The sequence below is a fragment of the Electrophorus electricus genome, chromosome 22, assembly GCF_041902795.1.
Source record: "Electrophorus electricus isolate QZ-2024a chromosome 22, ASM4190279v1, whole genome shotgun sequence".
Lineage (NCBI taxonomy): Eukaryota > Metazoa > Chordata > Actinopteri > Gymnotiformes > Gymnotidae > Electrophorus > Electrophorus electricus.
In genome coordinates, this window is record NC_137518.1 from 15,259,839 (window position 1) to 15,278,481 (window position 18,643).

The 18,643-nt window shown below is 38.9% G+C and overlaps 3 protein-coding genes across 4 annotated transcripts; all 3 read right to left on the bottom strand.

The window, feature by feature from the left end:
* Positions 1–3,544, bottom strand: timm17a (translocase of inner mitochondrial membrane 17 homolog A (yeast)). Its single transcript, XM_027012487.3, has 6 exons — positions 3,442–3,544; positions 2,540–2,639; positions 2,138–2,201; positions 1,506–1,634; positions 1,183–1,293; positions 1–1,076 (listed from the first exon to the last, which is right to left on the bottom strand). The coding sequence occupies exons 1-6, from the start codon at positions 3,465–3,467 to the stop codon at positions 1,006–1,008; spliced, it is 501 nt and encodes a 166-aa protein (XP_026868288.1). The 5' UTR covers positions 3,468–3,544; the 3' UTR covers positions 1–1,005.
* Positions 3,545–5,884: 2,340 nt separating this feature from the next.
* On the bottom strand, positions 5,885–10,756 carry lmod1b (leiomodin 1b (smooth muscle)). The gene is made up of 3 exons (XM_027012439.3): positions 10,298–10,756; positions 7,594–9,336; positions 5,885–7,255 (listed from the first exon to the last, which is right to left on the bottom strand). The coding sequence occupies exons 1-3, from the start codon at positions 10,562–10,564 to the stop codon at positions 7,229–7,231; spliced, it is 2,037 nt and encodes a 678-aa protein (XP_026868240.2). The 5' UTR covers positions 10,565–10,756; the 3' UTR covers positions 5,885–7,228.
* Positions 10,757–11,346: 590 nt separating this feature from the next.
* Positions 11,347–18,633, bottom strand: shisa4 (shisa family member 4). 2 transcript variants are annotated; one of them, XM_081705115.1, is made up of 6 exons: positions 17,934–18,633; positions 16,480–16,657; positions 14,118–14,254; positions 13,146–13,325; positions 12,897–12,948; positions 11,347–12,775 (listed from the first exon to the last, which is right to left on the bottom strand). In XM_081705115.1, exons 1-5 carry the CDS (start codon positions 17,989–17,991, stop codon positions 12,908–12,910), a joined length of 594 nt encoding a protein of 197 aa, XP_081561241.1. In that variant the 5' UTR covers positions 17,992–18,633; the 3' UTR covers positions 11,347–12,775; positions 12,897–12,907. The 2 variants fall into 2 exon arrangements, with proteins under 2 accessions (XP_081561241.1, XP_026868249.3); XM_027012448.3 differs by having other exon boundaries at positions 11,347–12,948; positions 17,934–18,431.
* Between the last annotated feature and the right edge of the window lie 10 nt (positions 18,634–18,643).

Genomic DNA, 18,643 nt, shown 5'->3' on the forward strand with positions numbered 1-18,643 from the left:
TATAGCAACAGCTGTTTATTTAGTCTAGTATTCAGTTTGATATACATCAGTCACCTCAAATATGTTCATTCTTTGCCAGTAATGGTCCTAATAACATTGCGTGTGATACACAACATTACACATTTATAGTTTGCTGTACTTGCCTTAAAAAATAAATAGCTACTTTAGAACATGAGAGGACATTCAGATGATAAGGATTTACTTATAACTTCATCAACTATACAAGAGCTTGTGAGATGCATGATGCTTTGGGATGATAAAACAAACTATCCAGCAACGTATGTATGTTTATCCTCACACACATCCATACATGCACACAAACACAAAATTACTCCTAGGCATACCAATCTACAGCCAGGAATTTCATGTTTTATGAGCAACTGTAGGTCTGTCTCCGGTCCTGCTCCTGAAGTTCCCCAACATTGCAATTGTGTCTTCTTTTTACCTAACATTTCAACTCATCTGCTAATTAAAAAGACCTAAATGAGTATAAACAATGTTAGAATGAGAAAAGCAGCAATATGTGCAATGCACAGATGCTCAAGGACCCTGAGGGTTGGGAAACACTGGTCTATCTGCAGAATCTGGCATAACCTACAGTGTGCTTAAGCCTACAGGAATTCCTGTGTTAACAAACAAGCTCATTAAATATGATGAACAGAAAATAATTTGTGAAGGGTGAAATCCAAACCAGCTTCATCCCTTCTCTTGAGTAAAGAAGACCAACTTACATAGTGTGAGCCACAAACTAAAGACTAATAAGGACAAAAGACAGATGAGCCAGTGGCAGGGGGAGGGGAAAAAAACAAAAAAAAAAAACAAAAAACAAAAACAAAAAAAAAAACACAACAACAAACACATGAGTGCTTGCACTTTTCATTCTCCAAGCCCCTGACAGGGGCTCTGGTGGATTCATATAATAAGAGTTCCATAGTTCTCAGAGTGACTCTGGCACCGCAGATGAGTTCATGGAATATCACAAGGCCTCATTGCTGACATGGCCCATCACTGGTACTGTCTATAGTCCCCAAAGGTAGGGGCAGGCATAGGGGAAGGCTCCTCTATGAACTGTGGACCTGAAAAAGTGACATTCAAACAACAGTTAGAATTCAGGAGTTCTTTAGATATTAAATGTCTCCAGTTAAGATGTATATATTTGTTTGTTGTTTTTTTAACACTTACCAGTGGGGAACTGCGATGAAGCAAACCTTGTGAGGAGGATTCCTGCACCTTCTATTAACGCTAAGAGTATGCCTCCCATTGCGGCAGAACCGACCATTGCCACAGGCCCATCTGTGGGGAAAAAGCCTGAATCAGTACCAGCTTACCACACAAGTCCCACAGACAGCAGAGAGCCAACCCAGAAAATCAGACGAATCCCACAAATGTTTGTGTTAATTTCTGTTCTTCATTCTAAGGGGAAAAAAACAGCTGCAGCTGACTGAACTCTGTTAGTCCAAAAGCCAATCTACACATGTATCTGAAACACAGGCCTGTAAACTCACTTCTGGCAGCAAGGATGGCACCCGTCATGGCTCCACTTGTTATAGAGTTCCAGGGGTCCTCTTTACCACGCACCTTCACCAGCCCGCAGTCAATCATTGAGAAGAGCCCACCCCATACTGCAAAGCTTCCTGTAACATTCAGAAAGCCACTTTATGAATTCACAACAGGAAAAACATAAAAAGAAACAACACCTGATTGTGATTATATAGCTATACTGCCTTTGCAATGTTCTTTATGATATATTAAAATACTGAAGACCCTTTGATATGATTTATCTAAACACCCAAAGAACACCTGTCATGTCAAACTAGTCTGGATGCTCACAGTACACAAGTAGAAACGATGTGTTGGAGAGCTCATTTGCATATTACAGCCTTATGGAAAGGCCAAAATTACAATGCTGATTAAAAATATATTTTCAGTCCTAATTTACAGGCTATGACATTTATAGGCTGGCTCTCCTTCTCCAACACAGCCAATGCAGCTTAATTTTGTGTGTAATTTTCATAATACCCCACCTGCCTCCAAATGCACACAAAATGGGTTTATATGGAAAGAGACTATATTAAATGTGAGCTTTCAAAACAAATGGACAGAAGGCACAAGACTGGGGTTCACATAAGACACTGACCTCCTATTTGTGGCGCTCTGGTCCTGATGGCTGTCATACTCCCCTTGAGCCTATGGTTCATCCCCTGAACAGAAGACAAATACACATGAAGAATCTTGCAGCAAGGTTACACTAAAAAACAGGGATAACATTCTAGAAAAGAAGCTTCATGCAATGAAAAGGGTTGTTGTAATAGTTCCCAAAAAAATATAGAGTCAATCACATCCATCCTAAACTATATATACACTCACTGAATTCAAAGACAATCATGGCAGAAGATACAGCACATCGGTTTAGGGAGCACTGGGCCACTCAATTAACTCAATTTTTTAAACTATTCTGTTAGAATGCATAAGTGCAAAAACAATAATCATTTAACTTAATGACCAAGCAATTTCCATCCCAGACAGAAGCCAAACTTACTGAAGGAGCGTTTCGAAAGCCTTTGACAGCTTGGAATATACCTCCTCCTATGGCTCCCATTGTGAAGGCGCCTCCGCAGTCATCCACTATCCTCCAGGGACTGAAAGGTAAATAACCAACGTCGAGGTAAATAAATTATTCAACCATCTAGCCAACAAACACACTGATCCTGGATGCTATTAATACCGGTAACGGAATGAAATACAGGTCTATCCGTAATTCCTCATTTGTATAAACCTTATTTTTCTTTTAAATACTGTCTTCCACTATACATTATAATTTATGGTCCCAAGAGGGAAACTGACGGCAAAAGCGTTCGTTAGAGCAACAAAATACAAATATCTGAAAATTAGACAGCGTTAATAAGTCAAAGTTAGATAAAGCGAGCGAGCTTTCTAACGCTAGCTAGAATACCTAGTGTAATAAAAATAAAAATTAGGTAACTAATTAGCTAGCAGATACTGAAATTCTACAACTGTTGCTCAACCCCAAAATTTTACACACATATGGAAGCGTCAGAAATAAAACGCAGAACTACATTCAGTGTTAAAACTGCTAAGAGAACAAGGTCATTCAGCTAAATGTCAGCTAAGCTAAGCTAAGCTAAACTAACGCTAAACTAAGATAAGCTAAGCTAAGATACACTGAAGTAAGCTAAAATAAGCTAAACTAAGCTAAGATAAAATAAGCTAAAATAAGCTAAGCTAAGATAACGCTAAACGCACCAAAGGACATCGCGGCTGGTCCACCGCTCCACGTGACTACAATTGGATAACAACTTTGACAGCGGACCTAAAAGTAGCGTTTGTTTAAATCGAGATTTATCCTCGTTGCTGGGAGAAAAGTGAATTCAAATGTTACATGTCAAAAAGATGTACAATAATTCCAGTTAGTCGGCTTACCACGGCTCCCTCGCGTACTCCTCCATTTTGCTCTTTTCCTGTTCACGCAATCAGGAGCGTGACGGTGTGGCTTACGTCACGTAACCAATCTGAACTGCGCCCTCTAGTGGGAGGTGGGGGAAAGCAAAAGAGTATCTACTTCCTAAGCAATTTTGTTAAGAATTTAGTAAACATCCAAGATTTCCGAAGTCATACACCTTATTCTGGAATTATTATTATTAGTTGCATTTTTATAACGCCTTTCTCAGACTTAAGTACACTTTACAGACAGATATAAGCTTTTTTTTTTTTTTTTTTTTTTTTTTTTTTTTTTCTTTAACAAACACACACCAATGAGAAGCAGCAGCCAATTTGCACACAGTGTATGCTATCAGAAACCACAACCCCCTCGGAGACTGCACTGGGTGGAGGTTAAGACTGGGACAGAGCCCATCACTGGACAAACCTGCACACAAGTCTCATTCATTCAGTACAATTTAGAATATCCAATCAACCTAAACCTCCATGTTTTTGAACCATGGAAGGAAACCAGAGACCCTGGAGGAAACCCACACAGACAGAAACTCCACCCAGGCAGGGACTTGAATCCCTAGATCTGAAAGGCAAGTGTGCTATCCACCAAGACACCATGCTTGCCATGGAGTTATTTATGGATTGGGTTAGTACATTGAACATTGCTATAAGATTTAATGTGTGGAAACAGCAATGGAGCAATGGAGGTGGTCGTTGGCTACTCCAGTTAATAACTTACTTTCCTATATAGTTCAGGAAGTATAACAAAGAGGTTTATCTCCTCTTGTGGTTGATATTTATGTCATGGGGTGCTCGGTACCCAGAGAGAGGCATATGCCCACTCACTCAGACACACGCAAACACACACACACACACACACACACACACACACACACACACACACACACACACACACACACACTCACGCACACACCGTTCCTGCCATGCTCCCAATTACCCGCTTATTAGTCCTGTGTACCTGTTCCCAGGTTATTGTTTTATTGCCCCTCTATTTAAGCCCACATTTTCCCTCCTCCAGTGCCGCACATTACTCCCTGCCGTGAGTAGGAGAGTCACTGCTGTCACTCACTAGGAGAATCCTGCAGCTTCTATAAGGACTTACCACTCTATGAAGAGAGACCTGCTGTTTTGTTTGTTTTTGCTCACTGCTGTGCTAAGTTGCTACTATAGAGACTCTGCAACCAAACATGCTTCTCACTCCCTCCTTGCCACCGTTACAATTTAAAGGTAGATAATAGCAATCCAAAAAGATATATAAAATATGCTTTTACAGGTAAACGGTTTGTGCATATTTATATCATATTAAGATCAACACAATATATTCATTATAATTACTATGTTGAATAGTATAATGTTCTAATATTATAATTGTACAGAACAAATTGCATCAGTAGTGAAATGTCTCATTCACAGCTTCATCAGAAATTGGTAAGGAATCTCAAAAGTCTTTAGGGGGAATACCATTTGCAAGTAATGCCATACAATATGATACATGTTTATAAACATTGATTTCCTAATAATAACAATTTGCCATAACAGTACTATAACAATGTTCCTGACAAGTTGACAGTTCCCTTTTCTTCTTACCTACACTTTCAGCGATTATGAAACTAAATCTAAATCTAAATTTAGAATTGATGTCATTGATGTGAACTTGTGAAATATTTTCTGGGTGACGAATTATTAATAAACACCAACAATTGGCAGTAGCAGAGCAAGAACATCTGTGCCAAGACATAAAGTTCCCCCAAAATTTGCAGTTCCGTGTATTAGCCCAGGCGAACACATCAACTTCTCTCTCTCTCTCTCTCTCTCTCTCTCTCTCTCTCTCTCTCTCTCTCTCTCTCTCTCTCTCTCTCTCTCTCTCTCGCTCTCGCTGTGGTGTCATTGTTTAGAGACAGGCTGTTGGCAATATTCCCATTATTAGGAAGGAGAAAGGAATGAGTTGCAGACAAAGTCTCCATTTAGAATGACCAAATATAGGCATTTCATGGTGCATGGACTGAGACGGGGCAAATGAAATATAAACTGGGCTGATGTTATTCAAATCAACCTTCACATTTCCAAAAGGTCTCTATTACTGAACAAGATGTTCCTTTGCTAGACCCTCTGCTGTTCACAGGAACTATTATTTCTATATAAATGCTTTCCATTTAACAGAGGGAGCATTTTCCAGGGATGTTTCGTTAAAGTTTTGCAAATTACCTATCTGCCCAGCATATTAGACAAGTTCTATGTCCACGATGTATGCTGATTTGCAGGTTTGAAATTATTGGTCTATGATGTTAACAATTTCCAAATTCCAAAACATACATAGCTTGAGTACTAAAATAGAATTAGGAGTATAGTTAAGAGTTAGTACACTGTGTGTGCTGCATTACCTTAGACAAGAATACTGCACTACACTGTGTGTGTGCTGCATTACTTTATTAGGATCTGCTTGACATTTTGTGTTTATCATAACGAGTGCCATTACTCATAAATCATTACTCACAAATCATTACTCATGAATCATTCTATCTGCTCATTCCTCATGGTTTACACTGTGTAATATCACTCAACAGATGACTATAAAATACTCTTTTAACTGAATGACTTTTATCTGGATGATAAAATGTGATGATTGGGTTAATTTTGCTATGTGTGCAAAATAAGAAAAAAAAGTTTTTATAAGTACTGTTCATTCTTATTTAAGTGTAGCCTTGCTTTATATCTTGGAATTGGATTTCCTAAGATAGGAATCTTAAAGAGACCAACCATGTCTCCATCAGAGAGATGAATTAAATAGTACAATTTATTAACATGATAACATTTCTTGTAGTCTAAAAAGAACATTATTCCACCGGTCCAGCTGAAACCATGAGCATGAGAGAAGTGGTGCTCCAAACTGTAGCAGTGCACAATGTTGTCATTCTCAAAGAGCAGGAAGTTCTCCTAAATCCTAATGCACTCGACCCAACCAGATACCATGTTTAGAGTCAAATAAAATCCTATCCTTAAAAGGATCATCCTGAGTCAATTGTAAAACCTACAAATTCTAAATCACCTTCAATTTTTTTTACATATGATTTGACAATAACTATTATTCTGTTAGAGTGATTTACTTAAATCATGTAATGTGTTTGCATTACACAATAGTCAGAAACATAACTTCAAAAGAGACTCAAAAACCAAATAAGTGATTCCATATCGCTACACTCCTGCAGAATTTCTTATGTATCAACAAAAGCACGGCAAAAAAATGTCTTAATTGGAGTAAACATTGTGTTCTGATTGGAGTTTCCCTTTAAATCCCTGATAATGTAGAATCCCATAAATTGATTAGAATTCCAAATATAAGGATCTGTATACTGTCAACACATATCGTTAATTACAAATCATCCAAAAAGTATTACAAAATGTATCACTTCCCATGGGATCCATACACATACATGCATACACACTGTACTGCACACACTCACCATATGAATTGTTTCACTTAGTGCAAATTATAAACAAGGCGTCAACATAGGCTGTCTGTGTCAGCCTCCGAGCACCACGACTCCACCATGCATCCGTTCCTCTTCACAGTCCAGTGTATTGTGAGAGAACCCCAAGATGAATGATTGCCATCTTCACCTCGTTGTGTCTCTATAATACAGGGCAGTAGCAGACTGTGTGTAAAAGAGGACAGATGTCAATCTCCTTAATGTGTGTGAGATGTCTGGCCTTCTTTTCTTCATCTGTCTTTCATGCTTTTCTCTCTGCAGTCTGCTTATTGTAGAAGTTTTGGTAATGAAACCTTTGGGGAAAGGGAAAAAAAATCTTATTTACCAGCATTTACAGAAAATAAAAGGCACCGTATGTTCAAATAAAGACATTGTGATTGTGTGAATTAATTAATGCAGAGCCAGTAAGCATGATTTCAAGATAACATAGGTTAGCATGGCTGCATGATAAAATGCATAATTGGCATTAACGCTTAACCAAATGAGGGTTATTTGAAACGTTTTGAAACATGTTTATTCCGAGCTTTCTGAGTTTATCTGCCACATAGAAACCTTTAACATTTTTGAAAGTTTTTTCATCTGAATTCACTTTAAGATGTTAATGTTGGGGTAGGGAAGTGTAATTTCTTGCCTTTTTGAGTTGTTTAATGTTGGCATCCCTTATGGAAGCCAAAAGCTGGTCCCTGGAGTTCAGGCTTATACCTCGACCTCCAGTCCTATCATCCAGCTTTCTCTTTGACACAGGGGTCAGGGAGTTCTTTAGGAAGTCGCCATCCAAGATTGGGGGTGGTGGGGGTGGTAAACCCCCAGGTGGTGGAGGTGGAGGTGGAGGACCACCAGGCCCCTTCCTGGGTGCCAGTTTTGGGGATGGTATAGGCGATGAAACAGGAGATGGTTTTGGTGAGCTCCTTGGGGAGGCTTTGTTGAAGCTAGTTTTTGGGACCTCCAGTGAGTCTTTCTTGTCTTCATTTCCCTGGGCTTGGGCCTGCTTCTGCTCTTGCAGCCTCTTCTGTCTCTGACGGTCCATGTTACGACTGAGGATGTTGGTCACGGTCATGCGTGGACCAGCCAACTCAAAGTGGTAGCCCAGTTTAAGAAGAGCTGTATTTTCTTTCAAAATCTTTGTCATCTCCATCTCTGTTTTGCCTCCACAGATGTGCCGCTGATTGTGAAAACGGAGCTCAGTGAGGGTGGAGTTATATTGAAGTGCTTGGACCAAGGCCATGATTCCCTTGCTAGTGAGAAGATTGGAGTCCAGGTTAATGCTAGTAATGGTTTTGTTACTGCGTAAGGTGCCTGCGATAGCATAAGCCACATGGTCATCTGCACGGCAGTTAGCGAGGGCAAATGTCTTAATATGTGTGTTGTTTTTCAGCGCTTCAGCGAACTGAATGAGGGTATTGACTTTAATGACTTCAGAGTTGTTAACATTGAGCTCAGTCATCCCAGGGTCATTGCAAGAGACTCTTTCCAGATCTTCAGCAAACATGTTTGTAGACTCGTCTTCCTCCTCCTCCTCTTTAATCTTGGTTTTTGAATTTTTATCTTCCACACAGTTTCCAACTTTTTCTTCCCTGCAAGGCTCATGTACTTCATTCTGGATCTCATTATGCCCTTTTGCAACCATCTTTTCTTTGTTCATCTTTAGTTCCCCTTTTCCTTTAATAGGTTCCTTATCCTTTCTCACATTCACATTTTCTTTATCTGTGCTATCAGCATCTTTCCTGAAATCCTTCTTGACCATGTCTTTATCATTGGACGTCACTAAATCAGCTTGTTTGTTGACACTCTCTCTCTCTTCTGATGTCCTCTTTTCATCTGTTTTGGTCTCTGCAACCAGATTTTCCTTTTCTAACTTGGGAACTAGGCCTTTCATTCTGCTGTCTTCTTTTTTCCTGAATTCTTCTCTCCTCTCTCTCTCCTGTCTTTCTTCTTTATCCTGCTTCTCCTGTAACCTGGAGATCATCGCCTTTGTCTTGTGGTCTCCGGGGTCTCTCCTCCGGCTTTCCTCTTTTCTGTCCTTCTCTTTACAATCCTCCTTTTTTTCCTGAAGTTTGGAAATCAACTCTTTTGTCTTGCTGCTGCCATGTGTTGTCTCCCACCTGTCTTTGAGCTTGGAGTCATCGTTCACTTCTTTCACCTTGACTTCCCCTTCCCTTTCACTCTCCTCCTCCCTCTTGAAGTAACCTGCTCTAGCACCTTTAGGATTCTCTTGGATTCTTGAGTTCCTGTCCTCTGTTTTATTGTCTTGTATACCAGGAACGCTGGTTGTGGAAATGCTGGTTTGTCTCTGAAGCCTTCCATCGCTCATCTCCTGACTCAGGCCCATCTTCCTCAGATACTCCTGTTTTCGACTTTCCCTCCTGGGCTCACCCTAAAGAGAAAACATCAGCAAGCAAATCTTATGGCTTTATCGTTCTATACATTCATATAAGCTTACAGATTTATAGCTGATTTATACATTTATTGGGAACTGTTGGACCCAGCAAAAATAACAGTCTTCCAGTCATTTGTGTAGGTCACCAATAAAAATGTAAATATTTTATACTGGAGAGATGTTGTGCATTTAAAAAAGAAAGAAAAGGTAACTGCTATTAGGCTATTGCCTAGATGTTTACTAATCGCAGGCTATACAGGTAAATGTCAGCACCATTCTGACATTATTATTATGTAGGACTAATAGTAATTACTATATATATATAAAAGTAATTAATGTCTGTACTGTAGGTCACCAGCTATTTTATATCCATTCCATGAATCTATTCAGTGGCTGAGTGTTTGATTTGTGAGCCAGGGTCTGTTTGTCTGTGCAAAGCTTCTAGGCTTGGCAGACCAGTCCTTAAAAGGCAGTGCGCGAAGGAGCAATCAAGCGAGGAATTTCACCAGGAACACAACAGAGATGACAGCAAAACAGAGTCTCTTCACTTCCACTGAGGAGTTCAACACACGCGCACCCTGCTGTTAACATAGCTCATTTCCATGTCCATCTATACTCCCTTATCACTGCAGACCTCAATGCAGAAGGCTAAAAGTTCCAAAATTTAAAAAGACAGACATTTAAAGAATTAATGTTACAATTGTATTGTACTATGTAATACAACATACTATTATTACCAGCCATGCTGTAGTTTCCTAAAAAGGCTTAAGTACAAGGAAGGTCCACCGTCATCAGATACTTATAAGAGGCTTGAGAGGATAGCTGACTGTAAGATTAGTATGTGAGCTCGTTTATTTATTTATGTATTTATTATTTGCATTTTTAAATCATCAAATTAAATAAGTCAAAAAACTGTTAGCAACTGTGCCAAGTGTTATTTCTTAAGCCCGTTTCATACCTCAGTGGACAGGTTCCTTTGCAAATGAGTTTTGGACTCATCGTCGCGATTACTGAAGTTGGATTCTTTCTTAGGTGCGGTTTGTTTTAAATCCGTTTGGTCCACTATTATAATCTCGCTCGGGTCGGGGTCCGGCACAGTTGACACCTCCTTCTGCAATTCCTCCACCTCTTCGGGCGACAGGTTTAACAGCAAATTGTCGAGATCCGGGTCCTCGCTTACCTGCCGCCCAGTCCGCGTAAGTCCCCTCACCTTTCTCCTGGACATAACTGCGCACTTGGAAAGCCTAGATGAGAAGACGCTTTGTGCAGCAGTGGTTGTTTCACCTCTTGTGTATTCCCATAAATAAACACAAATACCTTTAAGGGAAAGAGCAGTGAAGTTCAACCGAGTGTGGTTTGGAAGTCCTGATAGCGTACGGTGTTCGTTCGGAGGTGAGAGCTTATGGCGCAACGGTTTCTCATCACTAGTTAGTGGTGCTTGGACATTCCTTGAAATCCATCGCGACTGCCTGCCCATATTTAGATGATGGTACACACTCCTTTAAAGGCAACTGGGAGGGCTATGGTTTACTAAAACCCCAAAGTATCCTAGAAATAAACGTACTTCCTATTTATGATAATATTGGTATACTTTTACTGCAGTGGTGAATTCATAGGCTAAGGAGCACTAAGTAACAAGACTGTACTGTTTTGCCTGCACTGTTGAATTAATATATTAATTATGTAAGCATTATATATGTGGTCATAAAATATATTAAGTATTATATTTCTGTGGTTAGCTTTACCTAAGAAAAAGGCAACCATGCATGGACATTTTGCTTTTCACCACTACTAAGAAATAAGAATTGCACAGTATACAGTAAGCCTATTTAATTTTACATGAAGCACTTAGAATTGCCACTGTGAAGGTAAAGTGCTATATAAATAAACATACCTTGTCTAACTTGTCACAGTAATGTATAGCATTAGTGTATACCACTTTTTACAGTGGCAAGTAAATAAAAACAATTACACTAAGATGTTCTAGGCACAACAACAGATAAGATATAAAAGACCAAAGGTTTTTATTGTAAAAAGTGAATTATGCAATATAATACTTCCATTTTAGTCTGTTAGATTAGACGTCTCTTATAAAGGCAAGAATTTAATTTCTAACACTAGTAGTTTTGCATCACTCTAAGAGTAAAATGATTATGGTTTTGTTACATAAAACACACCTATGGCCATCTCCGATACAGACCATCAGACTTTCACTTCACATTCAAAAGTGATAAATAAATGAACAATTATGCAAAAAGGACTTTTGCAATATATTACAGGCTATTTGCATTAAAGCACAGGTAATTTAAACTAAACACAAACTGTCACAACTGGATGTGGTAGTTCGGTATTCACTGTACTACTAAAGCTGTATCCAAAGGGAAACTACAAATAACTGCCAGTTTAGCCTGGTGTTTATGGCAATAATGCGAGGAAGCAGTAATTCTTACTTAAATCACAGTACACATAAACGGATTCTGAAATATTTTTACTTAAATTCCTGTTTACAACAAACCCACTTCTTTGGAACTCATTACTCTGAAACATTACATGAAATGCTAAAAATTCCTCTAATGCTTCAACCAGAAATGGTAATGATCCAAAAGAGTCTTTATCCAGAAGTTCATGAAACGTGGCAAACTCTTAGACACTGAAGTATCTCGGTATATATCAAAATTGCAGTTTAGAAAACCCTGAAATACCAGAGATATGACATGAGTAAATCACCATACACCATTAAAATAATAATCTATAGAAAGGATGTAAGCAAACATTAACAAACTTGTTAACAAACCTTATGGAAGTCAGTTTATTGACCCCTTCAAAGGCAAAATAAGTCGATTAGGTAAGGGACCATCGGAATTAGGTTAGGCAACATAAGCCAGTTACAGTTAACAAAGGGCTGGCATCTAAATAGAATGTACACCTCAAAACTGCCAATATTAATTAAAAACATGAACATGAAGACAGCAATATAGAACAAAGTAATGTAAGACTTATCTAAATTATGTCTAATATCCATCAAATCTTTCTGTCTGACTGGCAGACATTAATTCTCATGCGGTGCAGAATATTATATATTGGAGTCTACTGTAGATGACATGCTTTCTAACCTGGACTTTTTATTGATGTGTCTGTACAGACAATTTGTCTACCAGAACAAGTATAAATAGAATTCAGTGCCAATGAAACAAACGAAATGCTCCATCACCCTGCAGCCAAGAGTGCCAGTAATAAAAACATCAAAATTTGAATGTCTTTCTTGCAAATGTTCAATGGAAAACAATGACTACGTAGCATGCGACGTCAGATGAATGAGGATCTGTCAATTGGTGAGTCAGGTGCTTACGGGAACACAAAAATATGACGTGTCAGCTGTGCTTTACACTGCAACTCACTTGTGCATAAAGCACACCCAGGCCATTCACTCTTCACTCTGGAGATCATTCAAGAAATAAATACAATAAATAAAATGTAAAAGTGCCAGTGGTTATTCAAGGGACTCCTTGACAGTAGTGTCCCAGGCAAGCCACTAGGCTGCGCTGTGCTCTCCTTACTGGAGGAAGTCTCAGTGACCCGGGTTCTGTGGAGGAGAATATGGTGGAGGAGCTGAAACAAAGAAACCACGACACACAAGTTAAGTACCATCTGTCCCAGTTTACCTGCTTTCTGACCTGTAGTGCCAAACATTGTAAAACAAATTATATAAAAGTAATTCAGATTCTGCCAAAACCAAGTTATTAACAAACTCCATTAATTTCTCTCATAAGGTACATGATTGACAGTATTTTGGGTTTGTCTCTTACCTCCTTGATTGTAGCCTGGATCGTTGTGAAGATATGGAGGATAAGTCCCCTGCGCCATCATGAGGTTTTGTGGCGGCATACCAGGATACTGCGGTGCTACTGGATAGCCGGGGTACCCAGGTTTTCCATAAGCATCATACATTGGCTCCACAGGGTAACTGGCCATTGGTATCTGCTGGGCTGAAATTGCAAGTTACTTATGCAAAGTGCTGTACATGCATTTCTATGATGTAGCTTTCTGAATGGCAGACACAGGAGCACAAGCTGAGGAAGCAGCTAATATGTAAACCATGCACATTAATGAGAAGCAGATGCTCTCACCCCAAGCAGTCATTCTAATATTGGTATATTCCATAGCACTGTATATGGTGCAATGAATACAATACCTTCCTCGGTCTCTGCAATATAATGAAATTCGTTATCACCTTTAAAATACTTGATAATGTGTAAAATGTACTTTTTAGTACCAGAATAACTTAAACCCTTACCCTGTAAAATGATTAAATATATAACTGCATAAAGGGATGCACACAACTTCATTGCCACATTAAGCAAATGTGAACAGATTACTAGGAGTGGATTTAAAGCATTATCTACTTGGAAAAGGGGGAGGGGGTTCATGATCATCTTAAGATGCATGGTACTGAGATCTAAGGTACTGAGATCTATGGTACTGTGATCTTAAGGTACTGAGAGCTATGATACTGAGATCTTAAGGTACTGAGAGCTATGGTACTGTTGCTGTCCCACAAAACCAGCAAACATGACCGGAATTAGCACTGAATGTGCTTAGATATAACCCACATCTATGTAGTAGTGGAGACATGCAGAACACTGACAGTCACATTAAGAGTGGCCACTGTTATTAGGTCTAAGTATGGTTTAAAATGGCAGCGAACAGAGCGTCATCATTCTGTGGTCACTGGGCGGAGTATAACAAGTGGGTGTGATGCTTGTGTGTGAAGTGCTTACCTTCGTATGGTGTTCTGCCTCGCTGCTGGTGTCGCTGGTACAGGTAGCAGCAGGAGCACATGAAACAGCAGACCATGGTCGCGATGGCAGCAACAAAGAGCAGGATGGATGACGCAATGCCTGCTATGGTGGAGGGGCTGAGGCGCAGAGCACAGGCTCATGAGAGAAACATCACAACAACTTTCCTACATGACAGTTTACATGACTTTAGATTACAAGAGCTGGATATATCAAAATTATGCTCATCTGGACATAAAAGTTTGTTTAGATTATTCCCTCCTCCAACAATTTTTACAGCCTCCTCCAACACACACACACACACACACACACACACACACACACACACACACACACAATAAAAACAAATCTTTAAATTACAACAGCTGTGATGGCTACAAGAATGCAATGTTTGTTTAAGACACCAAAATTACACTTACGTATGTCTAGAATAAACTACATATACAAGAACACTACACACTAAACTTTGTAAGACCAGCACTGTGAACTAAAACAAAGTGGCTACCTCTGTATTATCAGTTCTTATTAACTTTCCTAGTAGTTGTTTATACTATTTTTTAAACCAAACAGACATTTACTAATAGAAAAAGGTCTACTACTATCAGATACAATTTGGTCTGTTTTTGGCACATAATGAAGTTATTATTCAAAAATTAAAAACAGTTTATTTAATCAACTACATTGAAGAACCCATGATTGCATTTTCCAACATTTTTCCAAAATCTTATAAAAATGTAGAAGCATATAAAATATGACATTGTATTACCTATAAATCTGCGGGAGATAAAAAAAAGTTATAGATGGGGCAAATCTAACGATAAATTGGCCTTGTAAATGTTTAAAAGTGTACACCTGGCAATCTAAGCCCCCAGTAATCCTGGGTGTTTTTAAAATCCAATGTTAAAAGGATTTCTTTACTTGGAAAGCATTTCAATAATGAAACCACGTGTTTGATTACATTAATTATCTGTCACAAAAATACAAGTGCAATGTTGCAGGTCTTGAGGGAGGACTGCTCCTGAGAGCAGCATTATTCTGATTGCTGTGTGATCTCTCAGAAAAAAAGCACAGTAAATGCACTTCTAGTGTTTGTTCGGGAGAGAGCAGAGGATTGGTGTGCTAAATGAAATTACCTAAAATGAAACAGCCCAAAATGTACGCATCAATGTATGAATAAGAACGCTATCAATACAGGATAAAACCCATTGAATATACTTTTAAATGAGCATTTATAAGTATTTAGAATATATACATTTTTTTTGTTTTTTCGTTTACTGTATCCATTTTCACAAAGGACCATTTACAATAAACAATCTTCTCAAATGAGTAGTGATGCTTTACACTAGAGTCAACCAACTACCTAGTATCTGTGCCTGAGGAGGTAAACATATAACTACTGCTGTGGGTGCACTAAATAAAATATAAATTGCAATGAAAAAATACAATAAAAACCCACAATTTCGAATTACACATTGCCCCCCCATCAACCATAAAGGCAGCCTTGAAATCTGCAGTTACCACCTATATGATACAGAACATCCTAAGGGAACACACTGACTCTAATCAGGTTAATGTAAACACAATTCATTACTTAAACCCCATTCACGAGACTACATTATATGAAAAATATCCCCAAAAAAACTAAATGTCCATTACAAGTTTTCTAATTTGACTAATCCTACTGCTGAATGTCTTTAAATGAAAATGTAGATTTGCAAAATGGTAATAATGTATACATTCCCCCCTCAAGGTAGCTCATATAGCCCTGCACAAATTTTCACAACAAAACTGAAGAGTTCCTGAATACGTCATTAGACTGCCAAAAAGTGTCATACGGCAAGTACAGAAGCTGAAGTGCACAAAGTTTCCAGAGAAAGCTCATGGCTTCAGGGCTACCTATCTTATCTGAAACTGTGAGGACATACAATAAAAGGAAAAGAGAAAATCATTGCATTTAGATTGTTTGTGAGTTGCTGATATGTCTAAAATTAGCTAATTTATCATTTTTTTGTATGACTCATCATTTTTGTTTCTTGAAACTAAGCACAGAATCCAGAACAGTAAATATATTTGATCTCCTCCACATTTATTTTTAGACATTTCTCAAGATTTCATGATAATCCTAGCTTCTGTTTCAACCTAACTTATTTATATCTTAAACTATTTTTACACTTAAAAATACAGCTTCTTAAATTCTACATTAGGACATTTTCTGCATATTTTAAAGAACATACTCAAAATTATGTTCATATTTCATTATAACTTGTCATCTTTTTTGGGGCAAATCTAGCACATACAAGATTGCAGCACATGGGAATGTGGAGGTTTACATGACTTCCCGCACCTGAGATGGAAGAGCATGCAACGCTTCTGTACTCGCTCTGTGATCATCTTTAAGCCGTCCAGGCAGCAGTAGCGTCGGTGGCAGTTCCCGCAGCAGAAGGTGAAGAGTGGGCAGTCGAAGCCGTTGTGCCAGGTGCCGTTCTTGTCAACGTACCACAGGCAATCCTCATCAGCACTCACTGTGTGCAAAGAACAAAGCAAAACTAAAGCTAAGCTAAAGCACTACTGGCATGTAAAGCCCTTAAGGATGTCAAAAGTGGGAAACGTCGAGGCATAAGGTTGCATGTCACTTTCAGATTTCTAAAGGTGAAATCGTATGTTGACTTCAGCTGTCCGAGTCAATTTTATATTCTTCGATTTCTGATTGTGTACAGTGTAAAAGGAACATGGCTGTGGTCATGTAGTCCTGTTTTGGATGGAAAGTGTTTGCTGGTCTCCATTTAAAAATCTGGTTTAATGTTGGTCTGAACAAAATGAGAGCTGTTTTACAGTAAACCTAAGTGAAAAGTAGTGGGAATAACAATGTGCATTCTTTTTATGAGTAACAGAAGAGGTGTTTAAACCACTGCAACTTGAACGGTAGGAATAGACCAAAACCAATGGCTAACGATTTCCAATTGAAGAAAGTAAACTTTGATATTATCCACTGCACCCTGGGGTCATTAGTAAGATTATTCCTAAGAAAGGGCGTTAGATCTTACCACAGCATCTTAAATATAGCTCACTCAGACACCTGTTTCAAGGTCTCAGTTTTTGGATTGGCTTTCAGTTACTGGCTGAAGGGACGTTTTTACATTTAAGTCCACATTTATGTGTTTTTCATTTGCCGTCTCTCTGTGTTGTACATTGTCCTAAATTATGAACAAGGTCTCATGCAATAGCGTAATTCGGGGACACTAATCCGTTGCTGTTATACACACGTAGATATGACAAGTAGCCAAGGACCATATATGAGGGCCTGAGTAAAATCATATGCATGCAGAATTAAGCAATTTTACACCGCTTAAAAGTTATACAACTATGCGAGACAAATATTTGTTTTTGTACTTACATATTGTTAGCTAACGCATGGTAAAGCTTATGACTGGGTGTAGTACAGGTGCTATAATTACATTTATTACGAGAATCCAGCTAATGATTCGCATATAAATGAAAGCAATCAGGAGTATTGTCAATAAAAATGCAAGCATGCCGGTTTAAATCATTTAACCCAAATACCTAATACACAAATAACGCAAACGAAACACTGCCAATGACATGTAGTATCTGACGCAAAAGAACGACGCAGTATAGTTATGCTACCGTGTATTACAAATCCCTTTCGGCATCAGTTCTAACAGTGTTGTAAACGGGTGTGGCTGCAATCTGCACTAATATTTGTCGCGTTCACGTGCTTACTATTTATCACGACTCCGACGGGGCCTATGAAGACACCGGAGCCCAATATTGCCTTACCCTGCCAGGCAGAGAGAGCCATGTAGATGACTGGTATAACCACAGCGGACGGGGACATCTCGACTCCAATAAATTATCCGTCAACCTGATGAAGGAATGTTGAAGGTGGAGAGTTGCATTTGTATCGATTGAAAGAGCGCTTTAAATTCCAAGGTATGGCGCTGCCCAGCTGCGCATGCGAGCACCCCTCGCTTCGTTGGTCGGGTCTTACGACATGTGTCGGAATACACGTGCCTTGGTTGTGCGTGAATGAAACAGAAATGACACAACCTTCAAGTTTTATTACGTCTAGTGCTTGGTCTCAGCAATGAGGCGCTGCTTTTAGTAAAAATGCTCCTTTTCTTACATCAGTAAATGTACCCTGCTTCTGTCACAGTAGCGGTTGTCCCCCACAGGCCGGGATCATCACTCTTGGTATTAGTTCTCAAGGTTTCAAGGCACAGCTTGTAAACTCGTTATTAAAATGCGCCTAAAAGAGGAATATGGTCGAAAATGAATTTTGCCGTACGCTCACAAGCTTCAACATAGGTTGATTTAACATTTAAGTAAAATTTTGAATTACGTAGTATAACTAATATTCCCAGAAAAATGCCATGCCTCAGCTTTTCTGATTTTTTGATAAATGGTTTGTCAAAATCTAAAAGCATACGAACGTTACTTGACTTGCTCCAGGCACGTCAACTAACATTGCTGTACATCTGTTCATATTA